The sequence below is a fragment of the Eptesicus fuscus genome, chromosome 15 (genome assembly GCF_027574615.1).
Source record: "Eptesicus fuscus isolate TK198812 chromosome 15, DD_ASM_mEF_20220401, whole genome shotgun sequence".
In the NCBI taxonomy this organism is placed as follows: domain Eukaryota; kingdom Metazoa; phylum Chordata; class Mammalia; order Chiroptera; family Vespertilionidae; genus Eptesicus; species Eptesicus fuscus.
Window position 1 is genome coordinate 48,888,776 of NC_072487.1, and position 21,901 is coordinate 48,910,676.

The window sequence follows — 21,901 nt, forward strand, 5'->3', positions numbered from 1 at the left end:
GGATCTAGCTTCACCCGGACCCAGAGGAGCGTGGCCTCACCCGGACCCAGGGGCGTGTGGCCTCACCCGAACCCAGGGGCGCATGGCCTCACCCGGGCCCGGGACCCAGCCTCACCCGGATCCAGGGGCACACGGCCTCACCCGGACCCGGGATCCGGCTTCACCCGGAGCCAGAGGAGCGTGGCCTCACCCGGATCCAGGGGCACACGGCCTCACCCGGACCCAGGGGCGGGTGGCCTCACCCGGGCCCAGGGACCCAGCCTCACCCAGGTCCAGGGGCGCGTGGTCTCTCCCAGACCCAGGGGCGCGTGGCCTCACCCGGACCTAGGTGCGCGAGGCCTCACCCAGATCCAGGGACACATGGCCTCACCCGGACCCGGGGGCGCGTGGCCTCTCCCAGACCCAGGGGCACGTGGCCTCACCCAGAGCTAGGTGCGCGAGGCCTCACCCGGACCTGGGACCCAGCCTCACCCGGATCCAGGGACACATGGCCTCACCCGGAACCAGGGCTCATTTCTTTTTAGCACTGAATAATGGCTTCTTTGTTAGGACTTCTTTTTAATGTAACTGTTTATAGCTATAAATTTCTATCTGACCACTGCTTTCATTGCTTGTCATACGTTTTGGTATGTTGTGGAAGTACTGTTTATGGTGTATGGTAAATGGGTACATGGGCTCCTTTCCATGCTCCAACTCCCTCTCCCACCCTGCGGGAATATAGTGAAAACCATCTGTAAGTGGACTGTGAGACCTTGGGAGCCTGGCCAGCTCCTTGGCCTAAGAAAGGCCAAAGAGAAACTGCTTCTAGATATGAGCCCAGATTGCAAACAGCTAGTGTTTTGATCTAATACAGCTTGTTCTCTGGCACGTTCAACCCCCAACACCTCCCTACCCCCGCACTTGCTGGCCGCAGGCCAGATGGGACTTGATGGAAAATTGCGCTGGTCAGCCACCACCAGTACACACGTAAATCCTAATAAATCCATCTCTTTCACAGCCAGTCCTCCAGTTTATTTATTTGGAATCCACAAACAATATGCTAAGGTTTTTTCAGACCTCAGTTCTTTGCATAAAATAGGAAAGGCAAGAATAAATGTTTGTTTACTTCCATTTATTTACAAGTTTTGAAAATAATGAATAGGTTTCCTAGTGTACCACTAATAAATTATTGCCTTTCAGTTCCAAATTTACCTTTTTGCCTGTTCTGTGAAATGGATTTGAGCCTTTTAAATATTCATCCCTTGCCTGCTTGCAGGTATTATTAAGCTTTGTCAGTAGAGGGCACCAGAGAGATATTGCAGGAAAAAAGGCTTTTGTTTCCTGTTTCTAGTTAGGCTTCTGTGCTCTGGGCAGCTTCTTCAGTGTCTGGCTCCTGTAAGGCATGTGGCTTCTTTAGCAGCTGGCTTTTTCAGTGTTTGGTAGCTAGCAGCCAGAAACTTCTTCTGGCATCCCCCTCAGGTGGTTTGTAGTGGAGTGTCTCTTGTGATACATCTCTCTAAAAGGCTCTTCCCAACATCCTACAAGGTAGATTTTTGGCAACCTCTTTAAAAAAAATAATTATACACACACACACACACACACACACACACACACACACACACAAATACTAGAGGCCTGGTGCATGAAATTCGTGCACTTCAGCCCGGCCTGCCCCCTCTTGCAGTCTGGGAGTCCTCAGGAGATTTCTGACTAATGGCTTAGGGCCTGGGAGAGCGGGCCTAAGCTGTCAGTCAGACATCCTTAGCGCTGCTATGAAGGTGAGAGAGGCTTCCGCCACCATTGCTGCGCTCACCAGCCATGACCCCAACTTCTGGCTGAGCGGCACTCCCCCTATGGGAGCGCACTGACCACCAGGGGGCAGCTCCTGTATTGTGCATCTGCCCCTGGTGGTCAGTGCGCATCATAGCGACTGGTCGTTTTGCCATTTGGTTGATTTGCATATTAGCCTTTTATTATATAGGATATATATGTATGTATATACCTTAGAGAGGAAGGGAGAGGGAGAAAGAGATAGAAACATCAATGATGAGAGGGAGTCATTAATCAGCTGCCTCCTGCATGCCCACTACTGGGGATCAAGCCCACAACCCAGGCATGTGTCCTGACCCGGAATCAAACCTTGTCCTCCTGGTTCATAGGTCAATGCTCAACCACTGAGCCACACTGGACAGGCAGATTTCTGGCAACTTCTGCCAGGACAGCACTGCAGTGGCTTCCTGCCACCTAGTGAGCCACAGGAACATCTTCTCTAACAAGGTCTGCACCTCAGTTCTGGGGAGATCTTTATTGGATACTATCTCAATCAACCTTAGAGGTAGTGGCTATTCCTTATATTGCTAATCCTGTATTCTTTTAGAGTTCTCTTTTGATTCTTTTATTTATTTATTTAGTTAATTCTCACCCAGGGATATTTTTCCATTGATTTTCAGAGAGAATGGAAGGGATGGAGGAAAGAGAGAGAAAAGAGTGAAACATCAATGTGAGAGAGACATATTGATTGGTTGCCTTCCACACACACGCACCCCAACTGGGGTTGGGATCAAACCTGCAACTCAGATTTGTGCCCTTGACTGAGAATTGAACTTAAAACCCTTTGGTGTGCGGGCCACTGAGCCACAACAGCTCTTTTTATTATTAGCCAATCCATATTACTCCAATCCACTGTTATAGTTACTATGTCCTTAAATAAATAATTCCTCTCCTGTTCAAATTACTGTATAGCTCTTCTCTCCTGAATGGATCCAGACTGATAAAACTGGTAATTTCTAAAGATGACAACAGGTTTGTTTGATGAACTGATCTGTCAAAGTTAAGGACAAAATTAATAGACTTAATGGAAGATGAAAATTGAAATGTCTAAAACTGACAAGGAATTGGCATCTATAATATACAAGAAACCAACAGCAAGAAAGATAGAGCAATGGGCAATGGATATGAATAAGCAATTTAAAAAGAGGAAACAAATGTCATTATGAAATGTCAGGCTCATTAGTAATCAGAAACAAAATAGGAAAATGGGCAATGGATATCAATTTTAAAAGAGGAAACATAAATGCCATTAAGAAATGTGAGGCTCAGTAATCAGAAACACAAAATAATGAGAGCACATCACACCTATTGTTTGGAAAAAGTTTGGAAACTGTATAAGGGTTATATCTGAAATATACTTCAGATCTTTCCTTTTTTCTCCACATTTACTGTCACTTTAGTCAAGGCCACCATCATATTCTGCATTTGCAGAATACAAAAATGTAACTGGTCTGCCCACTTCTATACTTGCTCCCCACAATTCACTCTTCTCCTAGGAGCAAGAGAAATCCTTAAGTGTATCTTTGCTTAGAGCTTTTCAATAACTTCCTATTGCTCTTGGAATAAAATCTGTCAGCATGGCCTGTGGGTGATCTGCATGATCTTAACCACCTCTGCAATTTCATACGGTGTCCCTCTCTTTGCTCACTATTGTCCAGCAAATATTTTAATACCTTGAAGACTTCAAGCTCTTTCCTTCCTTCCTCATAGATTTTGCATATGCTGTTCCCTCTGAATCTTCACATAACTTTCTTTTTTCTGATCCTTTGTTCTCCTGAAAGAATCCTGGCTACATTTTCTCTCTTTTTTTTTTTCTTTTCATTGATTTACTGATTTTAAGAGGGAGAGGGAAACATCAATTTTTGTTGTTCCACTTATTTATGCATTCACTGGTTGATTCTTTATGTGCCCTGACTGGAGATGGAATCCGCAACCTTGGCATATCAAGATGACACTCTTAACAACTGAGCTACCTGACCACTTCTAGGCACATTTTTCTGAAACAGATCCTAGTAAGTCTTTATTACTGTTACTCTGCTAGTTTCTTTCATGACAACAACATAATTTGTAATTATTTTACAAATGTTTAATTTGTAAATATAAATTACTTAGTTTTTGCCCAGCCAGTGTGGTTCAGTGGTTGACCCAAGAATTAGAAGTCGCTGATTCACATTAAAATTTACTTTTTAGAGAAACAGTGTTTGACACTGTCCCGCACTAGAGATTGAGAGGCGTAGCAGATCTACCTAATACATAGTCACAAACCCAAGCAGGCAGCCAAAATGAGGAGACAAAGAAACAACCTCCAAATGAAAGAACAAGAGAATTCTCCAGAAGAAGAGATATGAAATAGAGATAAGAAATTTATCTGAAACACAGAGTAATAATGGTAAAGATGCTCAACAGCATGAAAAAAGGTATAGTAACTATGAAAACAGAAATAAGAATGACATAGCACAAATAAAGAACACACTGGGAGGAATACACAGCAGATTAGGGGAAGCTGAGGATCCAATCAGTGAATTAGAAGACGGGGATAGAAAGAATATAGGGTTTTGTTTTTTTGTTTTTTTTTTTTAATATATATTTTATTGATTTTTTACAGAGAGGAAGAGAGAGGGATAGAGAGTTAGAAACATCGATGAGAGAGAAACATTGATCAGCTGCCTCTTGCACACCCCCCACTGGGGATGTGCCCGCAACCAAGGTACATGCCCTTGACCGGAATCGAACCTGGGACCCTTGAGTCCACAGGCCGACACTCTATCCACTGAGCCAAACCGGTTTCGGCTTTTATGTGTTTTTAAAAATATATATTTTATTGATTTTTTACAGAGAGGAAGGGAGAAGGATAGAGAATTAGAAACATCGATGAGAGAGAAACATCAATCAGCTGCCTCCTTGCACACTCCCCACTGGGGATGTGCCCGCAACCAAGGTACATGCCCTTGACCGGAATCAAACCTGGGACCCTTGAGTCCACAGGCCGACGCTCTATCCACTGAGCCAAACCGGTTAGGGCGAATATAGGGTTTTTAGTATTGCAGTCATAAGCTGTATACTAGGTTTGTTTGGGTAACAACATTAATAATGTTATTTTCATTATCTTCCAGATATTTGGATGATTAAATACAGGGGTGGGCAAATTATTATTATTAATAAATAATAATAATACAAGAATAAAATCTGTTTTGTGTGCTCACAACTATAAAGCCAAAAATTTTTTTACTTTTTATCTCCGCTACTAGACAATGCATTTCATGAGGGCAGGAACCATGTTTATGTTTTTTCACCATTTACCTCCAGCACTTTAAGCGATGCCTGAGACAGAGTATGCATTAAAATGTGTGTGAATGAATGAACCTATTTCCCATTCTTATGAAAGCCTGGGCCAGTGAATTACTTTACAAATGTAATGCTTCACACTTAAATGTTGTGTTCTATTTCGTAATGCAACAACAAAACACTCCACACACTCGTTTTTATATTTTATACTTTAAAAACTCTCAGTGCCTCCAAACTTTCCCCCTCATGTTGTATCCCTCGTATTTGTTATCTGCCCATTCAAGTTCACCATTTCCAACATGTGGTTTATTGTTTTCTGATTTGTAAGAGCTTTTTGTATATTACCAGTTGTTTTGCAGAGCGTTTGTCCCAAGATTGCCTTTTGACCACTAAATTTTGTTTTATTTTTATATATATATATTTATTTTGTATTGACTTCAGAGAGGAAAGGAGAGGGAGAAATAGAAACATCAATGAGAGAGAATCATTGATCAGCTGCCTCCTGCACGCCCCACACAGGGAATTCAGCCCATAATCCGGGCAACACAAACGAGCATAGAACCGTGGGTCCACGCTCAACCTCTGAGCCAGGCCAGCTGGGCAGTTTTGTGTTTTTTAACCTGAACTACGGTGGGTGATGTCCGAACTGACTTCAGAGGACCACGGGAAATTGGTTGGGTGGGAGAGCAAGAGGGCAGAATAGCAGGTGAGCACAGTGAATCTTAACGAAAACGATGATTACGCAAGTGCCCGCGCCCCCGCCCCACACCCGTGTTCCAGGCAAGCTATAGTCACTGGTCTCCTCCTTCCGCCCCGAGCGTGGCGCATCTGTCTGACGTCAGGATTGCACCACACAGTTCACTCTGGCCGCGCAAACTCTGTGGCCCGTCTACCCGGCGCGCAGAGGCGGACGCTCTCTCGGCGCCGGAAGTCTAGGGCACGTGACCGGGTGACAGCGCTCGCTGGACTGCAGGGCTCGCTTTAGGTGTTGCGGCACGCACGGCATGGCGGAGGCTCCTCCTGTCTCAGGTACTGCTCTGGTCCGTGTAGGAGTGGGCCCTTCTCTAGTTGCGGAGGTTTGGTCAGTGACGAGTCCTGGGGCTTCGGCCGTTCATATCGCGAGAGTGGCGCCCACTAGGGTTGGGGATAGTGGCTCGGAAGGGCCAAGCCGCGCGCGCGTCGTGCTTACGGAGACCTCGACCATCCTCGACTAGGTCGTGAAATCCGGCATCTGGTTATCCAAGGAGAGCGGGTTTGTCCCAGAGCCCAGCGAGTCGATGTGGGTGTCCCGTCCCTCCCGGGGCAGCAGCTGCACTGATCCTCCGACCAGCGGGCGTCGGTGACTGGCGGGCTCTCGGCGCCTAGTGGCTTTGCACGCTGTGCTGAAGGTGTATTTCGCGCGTCCCGGTGCAGCGGCGGGGGCGCGCGCTGAACACCTGTGGTTTCCAATCTCGGCCTTCTACGAACTCGCAGTGTGACTGAGTCATTTTCTTCACCCGTCAGTTGGGAGTAATTAAGTTAATTCTTGTGAAGGCTCCCGCCCTGGACTGTACCTGCTCCATAATGGTTAGCTCACTTCCTCTCCCGGAGTTCCCTCTGTGTATAGAGACAGTCTCATTTGGCTATGAATGTAACATCCATTTCCATTCTCTTCAGAGTGTACCTCAGATCTTTGTTTTGCAAACTTTTGGACAGGAACCGAAAAGAAACATTAAACTTAGAGACCTCAGTGCACACATACATAAATATGAAAGTGAACCGAAAATTTCGGGAAGCAGTGGCTTTCCTTACTTTCTCAATACACCATTTTCTATTTCTTTTGAAGAATTGTTTGTCACAACCCACTACATTGATTTGGTTTCAGGCCCCACTCTTTCTGAAAAAAACAGGGCAGCAATTTGCAACATGAAATTTGTAAACAGTCATTGATTTGAATCTTAGTTCTGCTATCTGTAACCAGCTGTTAGGGTACGAAGAAGAGTATATATGTATTTGTGTACTGGGTGGCAGATAAAATGTATTTATTACCGTGGATCTTGGTCAGAAAGTTGGAGAACACACTGCATTGGTGTACCCCATTCCTGATTTGGGTATTAAGTCATCTTGGTGGGTGGGAACCTTTCCTGCTGGTGTTTGTTATTCTGCCACCCATTCTTTTCCCATCTCCTCTAAAGTGGATCCAATGATCTCAGGCTCACTTCTGGTGTACATTTCAGTGTTTGAAGAAGGATTGGATGGGACTAGTTGTGAGTCATCGTTTTGGCCAACAGTGTTGTGCCCCAGGTTACAACCTCCTTCCTCCTCCCCATCTACTGAGAGACAAAGTCCATACTCCAAAGATCTCCCCGCTCCCTCTTATTTGCCTGAGCTTGCTTTTGCCTTCGTTTCTATTCCATGTTCTTATTTCAGCTTGATCTCTAACCCACACCTCCATCCCCACTCAAGGTTTCGTTCTCTTGCCTGCCTCAGTCCTCAGACAGCAGCCCAGTCCTGGGGGCTGTCTTTCTGCCCATGTGCGTACTCCTATGCCAGCTTTGTCTCTGGACTTTATAATCTACAGTTTACTCTGCTCTACCCACCCATGGACACCTACAGCGCTGCCATGTAATCTTGGATCTAGGGTACCACTTGCACTATAGCAATGCCTTGGTATGCGACATACCATTTACTGAGTATCTTCCAGCTACTTAAAATAATGTGGGGGCCGAAACCGGTTTGGCTCAGTGGATAGAGCGTCAGCCTGCAGACTGAAAGGTCCCAGGTTCGATTCCGGTCAAGGGCATGTACCTTGGTTGCGGGCACATCCCCAGTGGGGAGTGTGCAAGAGGCAGCTGATCGATGTTTCTCTCTCATCGATGTTTCTAACTCTCTATCCTTCTCCCTTCCTCTCTGTAAAAAATCAATAAAATATTTAAAAAAAAAATAATGTGGGGGAAAGGGTGTTTCAGATCTTTGTGTCTCAGGTCCCGTTTCCTGACTCATGTGCCCTTTTCCCCTTCCTCGTGTCTCTTAAGGCTCTTTCTGAGAGCTTTGCCTACTAGATCATGTCTAGTGGAGCACATTCTGTGTATGAATAGGTACTGCCCTGTCTAGAATCTCTAGTTGCATCAACTCCCTACTGCTTAACATGAAACACCCTTTCCCATCCTTTTACCAGGTTATTTACTGACCCTTTTTCTGCCTCTCTCTCCGACCTTGCTTCTTTAAGCAGGAAAGGACTACACAGTACGCACTTGGTCTGATCTAGCCATTGCTACCTTCTCTGCCAGTTTCTGAATTTGTCTAATCCTTTTGCCATTTTGTAAGGCCCTCTACCCCATCCCAAGAATTCTGCCTATATGAAAGCTTTCAGAACAAATTCTGGATTGAGTGAGAGGTTACCCTATGACCTTTTTGATCTTGTTCACTACTTTTGTGTACGTTTCTATGGTACCAGCTGCCCAACCTCTGACAGTGTAGTATGGTGATAGTAAAAGAGCATGGACTCCAGAACCAGATAGCCTGGGGTGGAATTCTAAATCTGCTTTAGAAAACCCTTGTAGCCGTGGGCAAGTTATTTATTCTTTCTGTGTAGCAGTTTTCTCATCAGGAATGTGAGGGAAGATTAAATGAGCTAACACATGCGAAGTGCTTAAAATAGTGCCTGGCACCTGTTAAGTACCTAACAGAGTACCTAACCCGATTATTATTAAACCCAAAGCCCCCAGGCTGTTAACTGTGCCCATCTGTGGTTGGGTCTGTATGTCTCAGATAGTCTGTAATCCGAACAGCAATAATAAAGCACCATTTTAACTACCTTATACATGTTACTAATTTGCTTTACTCTTCATAGCAACTCTTTGATGTAGGAATTATTATTATCTCCATTACATATAAGAAAACGGGTTACATAACTTCCATAAAGACAATAAGTAAACCCAGGTCTCTTTGGCCCTATAAATTCATAGTATATTCTATATGCTACATATAGTTCTCACATGGCTACCTAACTAGTTTTGTATCCTGAGGCAAATCATTTTGTCTTTGTGCTTCAGACAAAATGAGACTAAGTTGACTATACAAAGAAGCATTGGGGGGGGGGGGCGGATAAATGAATAGGGCATATGTTTAATTTTTGAGACTCTGGGATTCTGGACTATATTATAAAGCTTATATATGGAACAGCTAATATATATTCCTGGGGGGAAGAGATGAAAACTAATATACTTACTATGCTAAGTACTATCTATATGAAATCATATTTAAATTTCACAGTAACCCTTTAAAATAGTATTATCGTCTTTTGTCTTGGATGAGGACACTAGGCAAAAAGCAATCAAGTGATATACCTAAGCTTGTAGCATAAGTTGGAGGGCCAGACTTCAAACTGATTTTGGCTGATTCCTAAGCCTGTTTACTTGATATTGCACAATGCTACATTGGAGTTTCTAAAGATCACTTGGAACCTGCAACTGATGTCTCATCTCTGAACTATTTGCTGACTTTAATTTTTTTTAAATTTCTTTATTGATTATGGTATCACATAATTGTCCTCATCCCCCCATTCCCATCCCAAACCCCTCCCCAAGTATGCCCCCACCCCCCTGTTGTCCGTGACCACTGGTTAGGCTTATATGCATGCATACAAGTCCTTTGGTTGATCTTGACTTTAAATTTTTTGATAAAATAAATGCATGTATAAATAATGCCTGATGGCCCAGGTGAGCAGTTTTTCTTAGCAACTCTCAGCACTGGCTATTGGTGAAGCTACTGGACATGCAACGATCAGTCTTCCACGACACCTTGAACCCAACACCTTCACAGGAAACATGTTTTACTAAGAGCCCGTTTTATACAAAGTTCTTAGGAAAATAACTTTTAGATATGGCTTACAGTCTGATGGGCTTCATGGTTAACTGATTAATTTCCTGGCATGTCTGTTTCTTGTGTCCTAGGTACTTTTAAATTCAATACGGATGCTTCTGAGTTCATTCCTCAGGAGAGGAAAAAATCTGGTCTACACTGTGGGAGTCAAAGAAGACTAGATTCTAATAGGATTGGTAGAAGAAATTACAGTTCACCACCTCCGTGTCACCTCTCCAGGCAAATCCCTTATGATGACATCTCTGCGGTTCATCAGTACAGTTACCATCCTTCAGGAAGCAAACCTAAGAGTCAACAGCTTTCTTTCCAATCCTCTGCTTCTAATAAATCACTCAAGAACCTTCAGAATCAACCTGTACAGAAATTGAGGAGTGAAAAGCAGCATATCAGAGTCAAGAGAGTACAGAGTGTAACTGACCAGACCTCAGATGTATCTGGCTTAGAAAGTGTGGCCAGATCAGAGAGTGGGACAAAGCTCAGAGAGCACAGCCCTGCTGAAAGTGAGAAGGAAATTGTTGGTGCAGATCCCAGGGGGGCAAAACCAAAAAAAGCAGCCCAATTTGTCCATAGCTATGGCAGAGGACCGAAAGTCAAGGGGAAACTCAAATGTGAGTGGGGTAACAGAGTGACACCCAAACCCGAGGATGCCGGATCTGAAAATATCAAACCTGTGGGGGTTATCCACCCTGACTCTTCAGATACATCCTTTAGAAAAGGAGTGCTGGATGGGTCTGGGGCCAGACGCAATGAACAGAGAAGACACTCACAGAAAAGGCCTCCCTGGGAAGTGGAGGGGGCGAGGCCGCGTCCAGGCAGGAATCCACCAAAACAGGAGGGTCAACGACATACAAGTGCGGGACCCAGAAACAGCATGGCCCCCATTCTAAAGGACAACCTTAGTGAACGACCAGCAAAATCTGCCTGCAACAATGGGAACTTGGCAGTCGTTAACAAGTCTTCCAGAAGGATTGACCCAGAGAAATGTGCTATAAGGAGGCAGGATCCTCAAGTCGCATCTTTCCCCCGAGGCAAACAGAATCCTGTGCTAAAGAATGTGGAAACTCACACAGGTAAATCTACCTGGATGGGTAGGAAATGTTTTGTTTTTCTGATTTTAAGTTTTTGAATAGGTAATATATTCACACAGTTTAGAAGTCAAAAAGTATAAAAAGGTACACAGGTGGCTCAGTTAGTTGGAGCATCATCCCATACACCAGGAGGTGGGGGGTTCAATTCCCAGTCAGGGCACATACCTAGGTTGTGGGTTTGATTCCCAGTCGGGGTGTGTATGAGAGGCAACTGATTTATGTTTCTCTCTCTGTCTCCCTCTCTCCCTTCTCTCTCTAAAATCAATTAAAAAAAACAACAACAAAAAACAGCCTGACCTGTGTGGCTCAGTGGTTGAGCACCTACCTATGAACCAGGAGGTCATGGTTCGATTCCGTTCAGGGCACATGCCCCAGTTGTGGGGGTCAGTCCCCAGTGGGGGGCGTGCAGGAGGCAGCTGATCAATGATTCTCTGTCATCGTTGTTTCTGTCTCTGTCTTCCTCTCCCTTCCTCTGAAATCAATAAAAATATATTAAATAAATAAATATTTAAAAAACACACAAACCCCCCATATCCTCAGGTGAGGATTAAAAAAAAAAAAAAGTACACAGTGAAAAGTCTCTTTCTGTTCTTGTTCATCATCTGCCTGGATTCTGCCACCACCACCTCCTCTCCCCAGTAGGTAACTATTTACTTAGTTTTTATGTCATAAGCAAATAAAAATAAGGAATTTTTTCTTAAATAAGGAATTTTGTAAGGGTTTTGAAAAATGCATATATGGATGATATAGATATTTAGTAGCAATATTTTTTTTTACTTTATTAAATTTTGTAATAAAAATACAGATCTTCTTCATACAGTCCAAGACAGAATGAATAATCAAAAGTTATTTTCTTATCATAAACTAAATAACTGATAATGAATACTGACAGAAGACTACACAATGTACCATAATATTATAAAATGTAGCAACTGATTCTTCTGTGTTCTCTTTTCTTCTGCATGGGTGAATATTTCTTTATTGCTTTTTTAAATTTTTAAATTTTATTGTTGACAGTATTATAGATGTCCCCAATTTTCCTCCCCTTTCCCCCTCTTTTCAGCGCCTGCCCCACCCCACCAGGCCTTCACCACACTATTGTCTGTACCCATTGGTTATGCATATATGTATATAAGTTCTTTGGTTAATCTCTTCCTTTCCGTCCCCCCTACCCCCATTTGTGATATGTCAGTCTGTTTCATGCCTTCATGCCTCTGGACCTATTTTGTTCATCAGTGCAAGATTTTTTTGGATTATGAAAGGACAAGTAGAGGATGGTAATATCTCCACTACCTCTCCTGGTTCCAGCCTGCATCATCTTTTGTCTGCTCATCTGCAAGTGTTCCTAACTAATCTTGCATCTCCAGTTTCTCTCAGTTCATCTCTTATACTAGGATCAGAGAGGGATCTTTCTAAAGCATATATTGAATTGTGTCACTACTACCACCCTGCCCCCTTTTGTTCACTTTTTTTCATCACCTATAGATTTTGGCTTCTGCCTTACACAACAACCCCATTTTTTGCTGTCCATCACATTTTATTCCCTGGACTCTATATCTTTTTATCTTTCCGTGATGTTGCATGTTTTGGCTCTCTAGAATGTCCACCACTCAGCTCATTGGTGAATTCTTAACTCATTTTTCAAAAGCTAGTTTAGTCACATTTCCAGGAAACCTTTTCTCACCTCTACAGATAAACTAAATCTTTTCCAGCCCTGTGATATGTCTTTCCCTTACATATACATACATGCTTCTATTATAGCAGTTACACTGAAAACCATCATTTGTTTATGTGTCAGTGCTCTTCACTTATTTATAAGCTTAGAAGCAGACTGTATCTTTCTCTCTTTTTTTTTTTATTGATTTCAGAGAGGAAGGGAGAGGGGGAGAGAGAAAAACATCAATGATGAGAGAGAATCATTGATTGGCTGCCTCCTGCATGCTCCTATTGGGGATAGAGCTCGCAACCCGGGCATGTGCCCTGACTGGAAATCAAATCCATGACCTCCTGGTTCATAGGTCGATGCTCAACCACTGACATGCTGGCCTGGCGAGACTGTATCTTTCTCGACTGTTAGAAAGTTCTTCCTTACTATAAATACTTTCTATCCTCTGGTTCAAGTTCTAGCCTTTGAGCTACACAGCAACTAGTCTCTCTTCTTAGAGTTCCCCTCCCCATCATTGCAAATCAGCTTCTTGTAATATTTGAAGACACTTCTCATTTTGCCCTGAGGATATATTTCACCTAGACCAAATAGCTTCATGGACCTTCACAGTTCTGGTCTCCCTCCAGTTTAATGTGACATACAGCCTAACGCGTGAAGCCACCACCTGCCTGAGTCTGTTTTCACACTGGCCTAGAGTTCTTTTAGTTCTAATTTGCTTCACCAGGTAGTCCTTCTTGGGACCTTGACTTGTTTGTGAAGCCAGGCAATGTTATACCAGAGTTGCTTCTGAATTTGTAAGGCTGGTTAATGGTCTCCTATCTATATACATAAAAGGCTAATATGCAAAGTGTCCCTGCGGGAGTTTGACTGGGAGTTTGATTGCTCGCTATGACATGCACTGACCACCAGGGGGCAGTGCGGAACGAAGGAAGGCCCTGGCCTGCAGCCAGAAGGCCCTGATCAGCCCTGATCGCTGGCCAGGCCTAGGGACCCTATCTGTGCACGAATTTCGTGCACCGGGCCTCTAGTTTCATAATGAATTATCACAAATCCAGTGGCTTAAGATACCACAAATTTATTATGTCACAGTTTCTGTGGATCAGGAGTCTGGGTCCAGGTAGCTGAGTTCTTCACTCAGTCTCACAGGACTGAAACTTGGCCGGGGATGCAATCTCATCTGAGGTGTAGGGTCCTCATTCATGCTCACTGGTTGTTGGTAGGATTTAGTTTCTTATGTGTGTAGGACTGAGGTCCCCATTTTCTTGCTGGCTATTGGGTCACTCTCAGCTTCTAGAGGCCACCTGCAACTCTGTAGCACATGGGCCCTCTCCACAACTTGGTAGTTTACTTCTTTAAGGCCTATAGGAAAGCATCTGCTATAGATTCTTCAAACCTCTCTGAGTCTGTCTCTGATCTCTAGACTATTTTAAAAGGACTCTCCTGATTAGATCAGCCCACCATACTCAAGGGGTGGAGATTATACAGGAAATGCATACCCCAGGGTGGGAGTGTTGGAGGCCATCTTAGAGTTCTGCCTAACAAACCTTTCTTGGCCTCATATCCCTACATATTCTTGAGCACACTGTTCATATTTATTGAGTAAATATTATGTGCCAAGCATTTCTAGATACTGGAAATACAGTGCTAATGGGATGTACATTCTGGTAGGGAAGACAAGCAGAAAGCACTTAAATTTTTAATTTGTCAGGTAGGTGATAAGCTAAAAAGAAATATAAAACAGGTTAAGAGAACAGGGTAACAGGGGCACTAGTTTAGAAAAAGTTGGTCTCTTTGATGAGGAGACATTTGAAGAGAGACCAGAGGGAAGTGAAGGAGTGCACCCTGTGGCTCTTTGGAGAAGAGCATTCTGGACAGAGGCAGAAACAGGTTTGGACTGGGGTGGAGGGGCAGGATCGTGAGCAGTGAAGGTAGTGGGGAAGCAGTTAGGAGGAAATCAGAGAAATCACATGAGCTGGATTATGTGAGGCTCTTAGATCTGGTTCTGAGTAAGAAGATGAGAAGCAGCTGGAAGGTTTTGGGAAAAGGAATGGCATGATCTTTCTAACATTCTAAAATGAGCATTCAGCCGAAACCGGTTTGGCTCAGTGGATAGAGCGTCGGCCTGCAGACTGAAAGGTCCCGGGTTCGATTCCGGTCAAGGGCATGTACCTTGGTTGCGGGCACATCCCCAGTGGGGGGTGTGCAGGAGGCAGCTGATCGATGTTTCTCTCTCATCAATGTTTCTAACTCTCTATCCCTCTCTCTTCCTCTCTGTAAAAAAATCAATAAAATATATTTTAAAAATAAATAAATAAATAAAATAAAATGAGCATTCAGCCTGCTGTGTGGAGATTAGGCTTTGAGGAAGCAAAGGGATGTGATTCTAACCGAACACTTAGTTTAAAACCATACTTCCCCCACTGTTAGCATTAGGAGGCTGTTGAAGGAATGCAGGTAGTTGATGGAAACAGACTAAATCATTTTTCTACCTTTGTTTTAAAATCCTCCTTTCATTGAACCTAATGCCCCATTACCTTGTAACTACATCACCTGCCATATCTTATCATTTATTAGCCTCCAGATCTCCCAACCTTCATTTATTAATGCTTCTAGCTACATCTTTTCTTTACCACAGTGGTTCTCAAAGTGTAATTCCAGACTAGAAGCCATTAGCAACACCTGGGAACTTGTTAGAAAAGCATATTCTTGTGCCTTTTCTCAGATTTACTAAACAAATTCTGGGGCCCAGCAGTCTTACCTTTTAACAAGCCTCCAGGTGATTCTAAGGCATGTTCAAATTTGGGAACTAATTTACCATATATCTTGCTGTTATTCTGAGTAACTTTAGTGATCATATGCATTGTGCCATCTTCAAGTTCTTTGATATTATTAACCACAGGGTTATTATTATTATTATTATTAGTATTTATTAGTATAAATATTATTATTTATTAGTATTTATTAGTATATTATTAGTATTATTAGTATAGTTATTATTATTATTAGTATTAACCACAGGGTTATTATTATTATTATTATTAGTCCACAGGGACTTTGACTTTCATTCCATTTTCATACCCACTACCAGGGAAATAATCTTGGAAATGCCCCATCTCTAAAATATTAAAGTGTGTGTTCCACTCTCTGACCATAGATTCCTGTCCTTCTGGCTCCCTCAGTTTCTTCCACCCGTTACCAGTTTTGCCAGCCTCCTACCCATCTGCATTCCCTCTCTAGGCGGGACTTAACCATAGGTCATTTGAAGTATTATCCTTCTGCCAAGCCGTTCGGTTAGAATCACATCCCTGGATTGATGGTGCAATCTATCTTTCCTCCTCCTGGGTAACAGAATGCTGTTCCAGGAGATTACATAATAGTACAGATTTGGCGCTGCTGCAGTTTGCCTTCTCAGGGAAGCCTCTCTGATCACTTAGTTTAAAACCATACTTCCCCCACTGTTAGCATTCCCTATCCTCCTTTCCTGTTTATTTTTCTCCATAGCAACATATCACTATTTGATGATGCTACATGTTTTCATAATTTATTCATTTATTGTCTACTTTCCCCCACTAGATAATAAGCTTCATAGGGCAGAAGGTTTTTGTCTATTTTGTTCACTGGATATCCTAAGTGTCTAGAGTGCCTGACACAGTAGGTTTTAGTAAATTTTTTTTAAATATGCTTTTATTGATTTTAGATTGAAAGGCAAGGAGAGAGAGAAAGAAACATCAATGTGAGAAACATTGATCGGTTGCCTCCCGTAAACACCCTGACCAGGAACCGAACCCTTTGAGCGTGAGCCCTGACAGGGAATTGAACTGGCAGACTTTTCGTGCATGGGACGATGTTCAACCAACTGGGCCACACTGGCCAGGGCTTAATAAATATTTTTGAATAGTGTCTCCAACCTCATTTGGCTTTCAGGACTGCCTATATTCTCTTGTATGACTTTGGTCAGCTGTCCTTCCTTTTCATCTAAGACTACTCCAGACTTATTCCTCCTATATTTCCTTTCATCAATTTTTTTCACATTTACTATTCCACGTTCTCAAGCTGAAGATCTTCCCAAGTCTGTTCTACCCACCACAAGAAAAACTTACCCTGTTATATGACCTCCCAGTAGTGTTTTCTATCCTTCCATTACAGTCAAATCAAGAGTTGTTTGCCTTTCCCCCCCCTTTCCCCAATTTTGATTAACTTCTCATTCCTCTGCCATCATCACCACATGACTCAGAGCTGCTGCTAAGGTCATAAATGGCTTCCTATTTGCCACATCCAGTGGAAAGATGTATTTCAGTCCTTATTATGCTGAACTTCCCTTTGAGTTTGATGCAAAGATGGAGTATTTTTTTAAAAATGTAACTTCCTTGACTCATTTGTTCCTTCATCCAGTCATCTGACAAATATTTATTGAGCACCTGGTATATGTCAGAAACAGGAAATACTACAGTGAGCAAGGCAGACAAGGCACTCCCTGCTTCACAAAACACACAGTCCTGGCGTGTTTGTATTTTTTTGTTATTAAATTGGACAAAGTAATCTTAGAGCTAATACTATCAAAGGATTAAAATGTGAGCTTCTGGGTCATATAGGAATGAATTTGAATTTTGGCTTTTTAATTTCTAGTTTTGTACCTTTTATAAGTGATTTAACCACTTTGAGCCTCAGTTTCTTCATCTATAAAATAATACTCATATTTTAACTTTGTTAAGAGAATTAAATAATATGTGTAAAGTGCTTTAGCACAGCATTAGGTTGGGTGATTTAAGGTTATTTTATTCTTATAACCTATTTAGACTTAAAAACAAATAAAATAACATGAAATACTAGTAATGCCTAAAGTATGAACTAAATATATATATTATACACTCATCTCTGAGAGCACCTGACTGTACTTGGGATAGAAAGGCTTTGCTGAGATTGTATTTGAGGAAAAAGTCTGGAAGTGGGTGAAGATATTGAGTAATAAATCTGGAAGGAGTCTTATAATGCCATGATGGCGAGCTTCTGGAGCCAGGCACTGTTTCTCTTTCTGTCTAGCAGCCCTACTATGCACTTGTGATAGGCACTAAGCATATCTTTATTGAGAGAATTAAAAAAAAGACTTTCAGGGCAAGAACCATCTCATCACTATGGATTGTTTGGAAGCTATCCAGGCTTCAGTTTCTTGCAGTTGGCCATTCACAAGCCCCCCCCCCCCCCCCCCCCCCAGCCTGAATCCATGGATCTGGTAGATCCAGAGCATCCCACTTTAAGTAGGGCAAGGCAGGGCCCTACAGTGTGCTGCTCCTGTGGATGCTCAAGTCGTCTGATGAGGGGCATTGCTGGGCGGTTTCTTAGGAATGTTTCCTCAATTGTGGGATTCCCATCTGAATGTCTACTTCCTAAATCTTCTACCTCAGCATATTCCTGCCTCTTCTTGGCCTGTCTCTGAACAGATTCAGACATCCCTTAAAACCTCTGTGTTTGGGTTCTTTCAGATGCTTTGATGATCCTTGGTTGACTAAAGTAAGGATTGGTTTTCTATGTTTGAGTTTATCTGTTTTGTTTTTTAAACAGGTTCTCTAGTTGAACAACTAACTACAGAAAAATATGAGTGCATGGTGTGCTGTGAATTGGTTCGCGTCACGGCCCCAGTGTGGAGTTGTCAGAGCTGTTACCACGTGTTTCATTTGAACTGCATAAAAAAATGGGCAAGGTCTCCAGCATCTCAAGCAGGTCAGTCATTTCTCTCTTCTGAGTAGTTATTCTCACTCATTTAATATATTCAGTTTTTAAAATGCTATTTAATTCTTCTTGAATATTTTATCTGCAGGGAGAATATGTTGTCTCAGTCACATATTTCAGATGGCCAGTATTAAGCTGTAGATCTCAAACCAGCTAAACAAAACAGTGTTAAAATATATTTAAGGTAAAATAAAATCAGTCACGTCTGCTGAAATGGTGGTTTTTATCCAGGTAGCAAGTATAGAAAACATTTCTTATGTAGTTTGCTTTAGAAAATTTATAGAAACCCACTGTTTAATTCATACTTGGAATATTGAAAGTTGTTTTGCCTTTAACAAATCTCCGTAGTATTTTGTGGGCTTTTCTCAAAGGATACTAGTACTTATGGGTAATGCAAATGTTAATAACATGCTTTCTGAACTGTGGCTCTTCTTCTAATTTAAGATATCTGGGCTTTCATGCATGTACTCAAAATATTTTATCCTTTTCTTTTTTTTCAAGCCAACATTCAGATAATGGTTATCTTGACATTAGAAATACTGTAATAGGCCTTGGCCAGGTTACTCAGTTAATTGGAGCTTCATCCCGATATGTCAAGGTTGTGGGTTCAAACTCCAGTCAGGGCACATATTAGAAGCAACCAATGAACGCATGAATAAGTGGAACAACAAATCTATGTTTCTCTCTCCCTCTCTCTCTTCCTTTTCCCCCTTCTTCTCTTTCTCTCTAAAATAACTTTTAACAAAATGAGAAATAGAACATTATCACTACAAAAAGAAATGAAAATTATGTGATGAGATGGAGGTATTAACTAACAATATTGTGGTAATCATATTGCAGTATGTAAATATATTAAAGTAACATGTTGTACACCTTAAAACTCACATAATGTTGTATGTCATTTATATCTCAGTTAAATAGAGAACAAAATGGATACCCACTTGATTCATTGTATCTAAAGTCCTTATAAATATAAGCCTAAATACAGTATTAAAGCAAAAGCATTGTGATTTTTTTTTTTTTAATATCTAAATCCTTAACATGGAAATTACCATCACTGCTTCAATGTTATGGCTTATTATAGGTTTAAATTTTTTTTAATTATGTGTGCTTTTTAAAGGAAATTATTTTTGTTTTCTCCCCCTTCTTTTGGCAGATGGCCAGAGTGGTTGGAGGTGCCCTGCCTGTCAGAATGTTTCTGCACATGTTCCTAATACCTACACTTGTTTCTGTGGTAAGTTTTTTTTGCATACATTGAAGTCTTTTCCACTTCATGCATTGTACTTCAGTTCCCAGCCCAGGAGAGGTGGTCTGTTAGGCATGTTTTAGAAGTTACTTATAAGAATTCAAAGCTGCAGGGGTCTACTACACATCATATACATGTTGTCTGTCAAACAGATAGAGTCACAGACCTTTACGCCCTTGGCAGAGTATTCTGGAGAAGGGTCTTTACGTCATGTCCTCCAGGCTCATGCTATTTCCAAGCCGTGGTGCAGTTCTCCTTGGTCTTCACTTTAGACCAGAGCTGATCAAATGGCAAAGGCAGGTATAGACATGGGCTTCTTCTCACTTCTAGCTCTAACAGCTTTGATATTACAGATTTGAACAGCATAAGGAAAGTAGTATTGAAGTATATTTTAACCCAAGGAATCAGTTATTGATGTTTATAATAGAGATATTTTCTATAGACCAGCATTACTAACTATCCTTGTGCCCTCCCTCTTTATGGAATACTCTTCCTGTTTTTAAATAGCTCAGTTTGCCCTGGCCAGTGGTGTTCAGTGGTTAGAGTGTCGGCCTATGCACCCAAGAGTCTCAGGTTCGATTTCATGTACCTGAGTGCCCAGTCACTCAGATGGGGCACATGAAGGAGACAACCAGTCGATATGTCTCTCTCCCTCCCTCCCTCCCTCCCTCCCTCCCTCCCTTTTTCTCTAAAAATCAATGTGTGACTCTAAGGTAGGGATGGGGAACCTTTTTTCTGCCAAGGGCCATTTGCATATTTATAACATCATTTGTGGGCCATACAAAATGATCAATTTAAAAAACAGCCTGTTATATTTGGTCAAACTTTTTATTAACTCACCCCCTAATGCCTTGGCAGGCCAGACCAAATGATTTCTCGGGCCTTATGTGGCCCGAGGGCCAGGCATTCCCCACCCCTGCTCCCTCAGTATTACTCTTCTTTCCTCTGTGCTCCGTTGACGGAGGATGCTTACTAAACATTTGCAGAGTGACATTAATTATAAAAATATAGCCCCTTCATGCCTACTTTATAGCTTTAGAATAGAGGACTTCTGTTCTTTCCATCTCTTACTGCTTCTCTCCACCCTTCTCTGCCCCCCCCCCTCCCCCATTGCTCTCTTCCCTTATTCCCTTTTTTTGACCCTTATAGCAGATATTCCCATATCAATTCAAGGGCCCATTTATAGAAGGCTTATTTTGTAGGTGTTTTTCTTGGATTAAATGTATCCATTAGTCAAAGGGGCATTTTTATAAGTAAAAATAACCTTATATTTATCTTTTCCAGGTAATCCGCCATTTAAGATTTATCATACTCAGTGAAGCTTTTGATTAATAGCATTATATTCAACATTTTATTTTAGGATGTGGGATAATGTGTTTACTGAAGTAATGAAAACCACATTGATGTTCCATGCTGTCTAGCTATGTTGTGTTATTTCATTAAAATCTAGGACACATTTGAAGTTTTTACCATTTGACTATCTGATCTGATATGTTTTAGGCAAGGTAAAGAATCCTGAATGGAGCAGAAATGAAATTCCACATAGTTGTGGTGAAGTTTGTAGAAAGAAACAGCCTGGACAGGACTGCCCACATTCCTGTAATCTGTAAGTTGGAATACTAAACCCCTGGGGATTCTTTTTGGACACATTTTGCTCATGGCTTTGAGTATACATATCTGGTTAGCATGTAACAGGATGGGGTAAAGGGCAATATAGTATCATTTGCTGAGCACTTATCCTGTAAAAGTTAACTCATTGAATTCTTCAAACAGCCCAGTGATGTATATAGATATTTGTCATCTCCATTTTACCGATGAGGCTCAGAAAGGCCACATGTCTTGCCAAAGGTCACAATGCTAGGACATGATGGAGCTGGTATTTCCAAAGCCAGTGCTCCTCTCACTATATTACTCTGCTGGCTTAGACGAAATATCCCCCACTGATATCCAGGCCAAAAAGAGTATACAGGGCAGAGTTCTGTTTGGGAAAAAGTAATTGTGAAGGGTCATGTTGGGCAGTATGTTTAGGATGTGAATCTCTTCCCTACAATAAGTAGAGAGCTTTAGAACATATTCAGTCTAAAGCAGTGGTCGGCAAACTGCGGCTCGTGAGCCACATGCAGCTCTTTGGCCCCTTGAGTGTGGCTCTTCCACAAAATACCACGTGCGGGCACGCACGTACAGTGCGATTGAAACTTGGTGGCCCATGCGCAGAAG

At 42.2% G+C, this 21,901-nt stretch overlaps 1 protein-coding gene across 3 annotated transcripts in view; it reads left to right on the plus strand.

The window, feature by feature from the left end:
• Nucleotides 1-6,047: 6,047 nt before the first annotated feature.
• NFX1 (nuclear transcription factor, X-box binding 1) overlaps nucleotides 6,048-21,901 on the plus strand; it is a 60,906-nt gene continuing 45,052 nt past the window's right edge. For 2 of the 3 annotated variants that reach the window (XM_028146417.2, XM_008141987.3), the window contains exons 1-5: nucleotides 6,048-6,123; nucleotides 10,029-11,027; nucleotides 18,271-18,429; nucleotides 19,595-19,672; nucleotides 21,185-21,290. In XM_028146417.2, the coding sequence (XP_028002218.2) occupies nucleotides 6,099-6,123; nucleotides 10,029-11,027; nucleotides 18,271-18,429; nucleotides 19,595-19,672; nucleotides 21,185-21,290 (1,367 nt within the window). In that variant the 5' untranslated portion in view covers nucleotides 6,048-6,098. The remainder of the gene's footprint in view (nucleotides 6,124-10,028; nucleotides 11,028-18,270; nucleotides 18,430-19,594; nucleotides 19,673-21,184; nucleotides 21,291-21,901) is intronic. The other variant, XM_054726909.1, reaches the window with a different exon arrangement.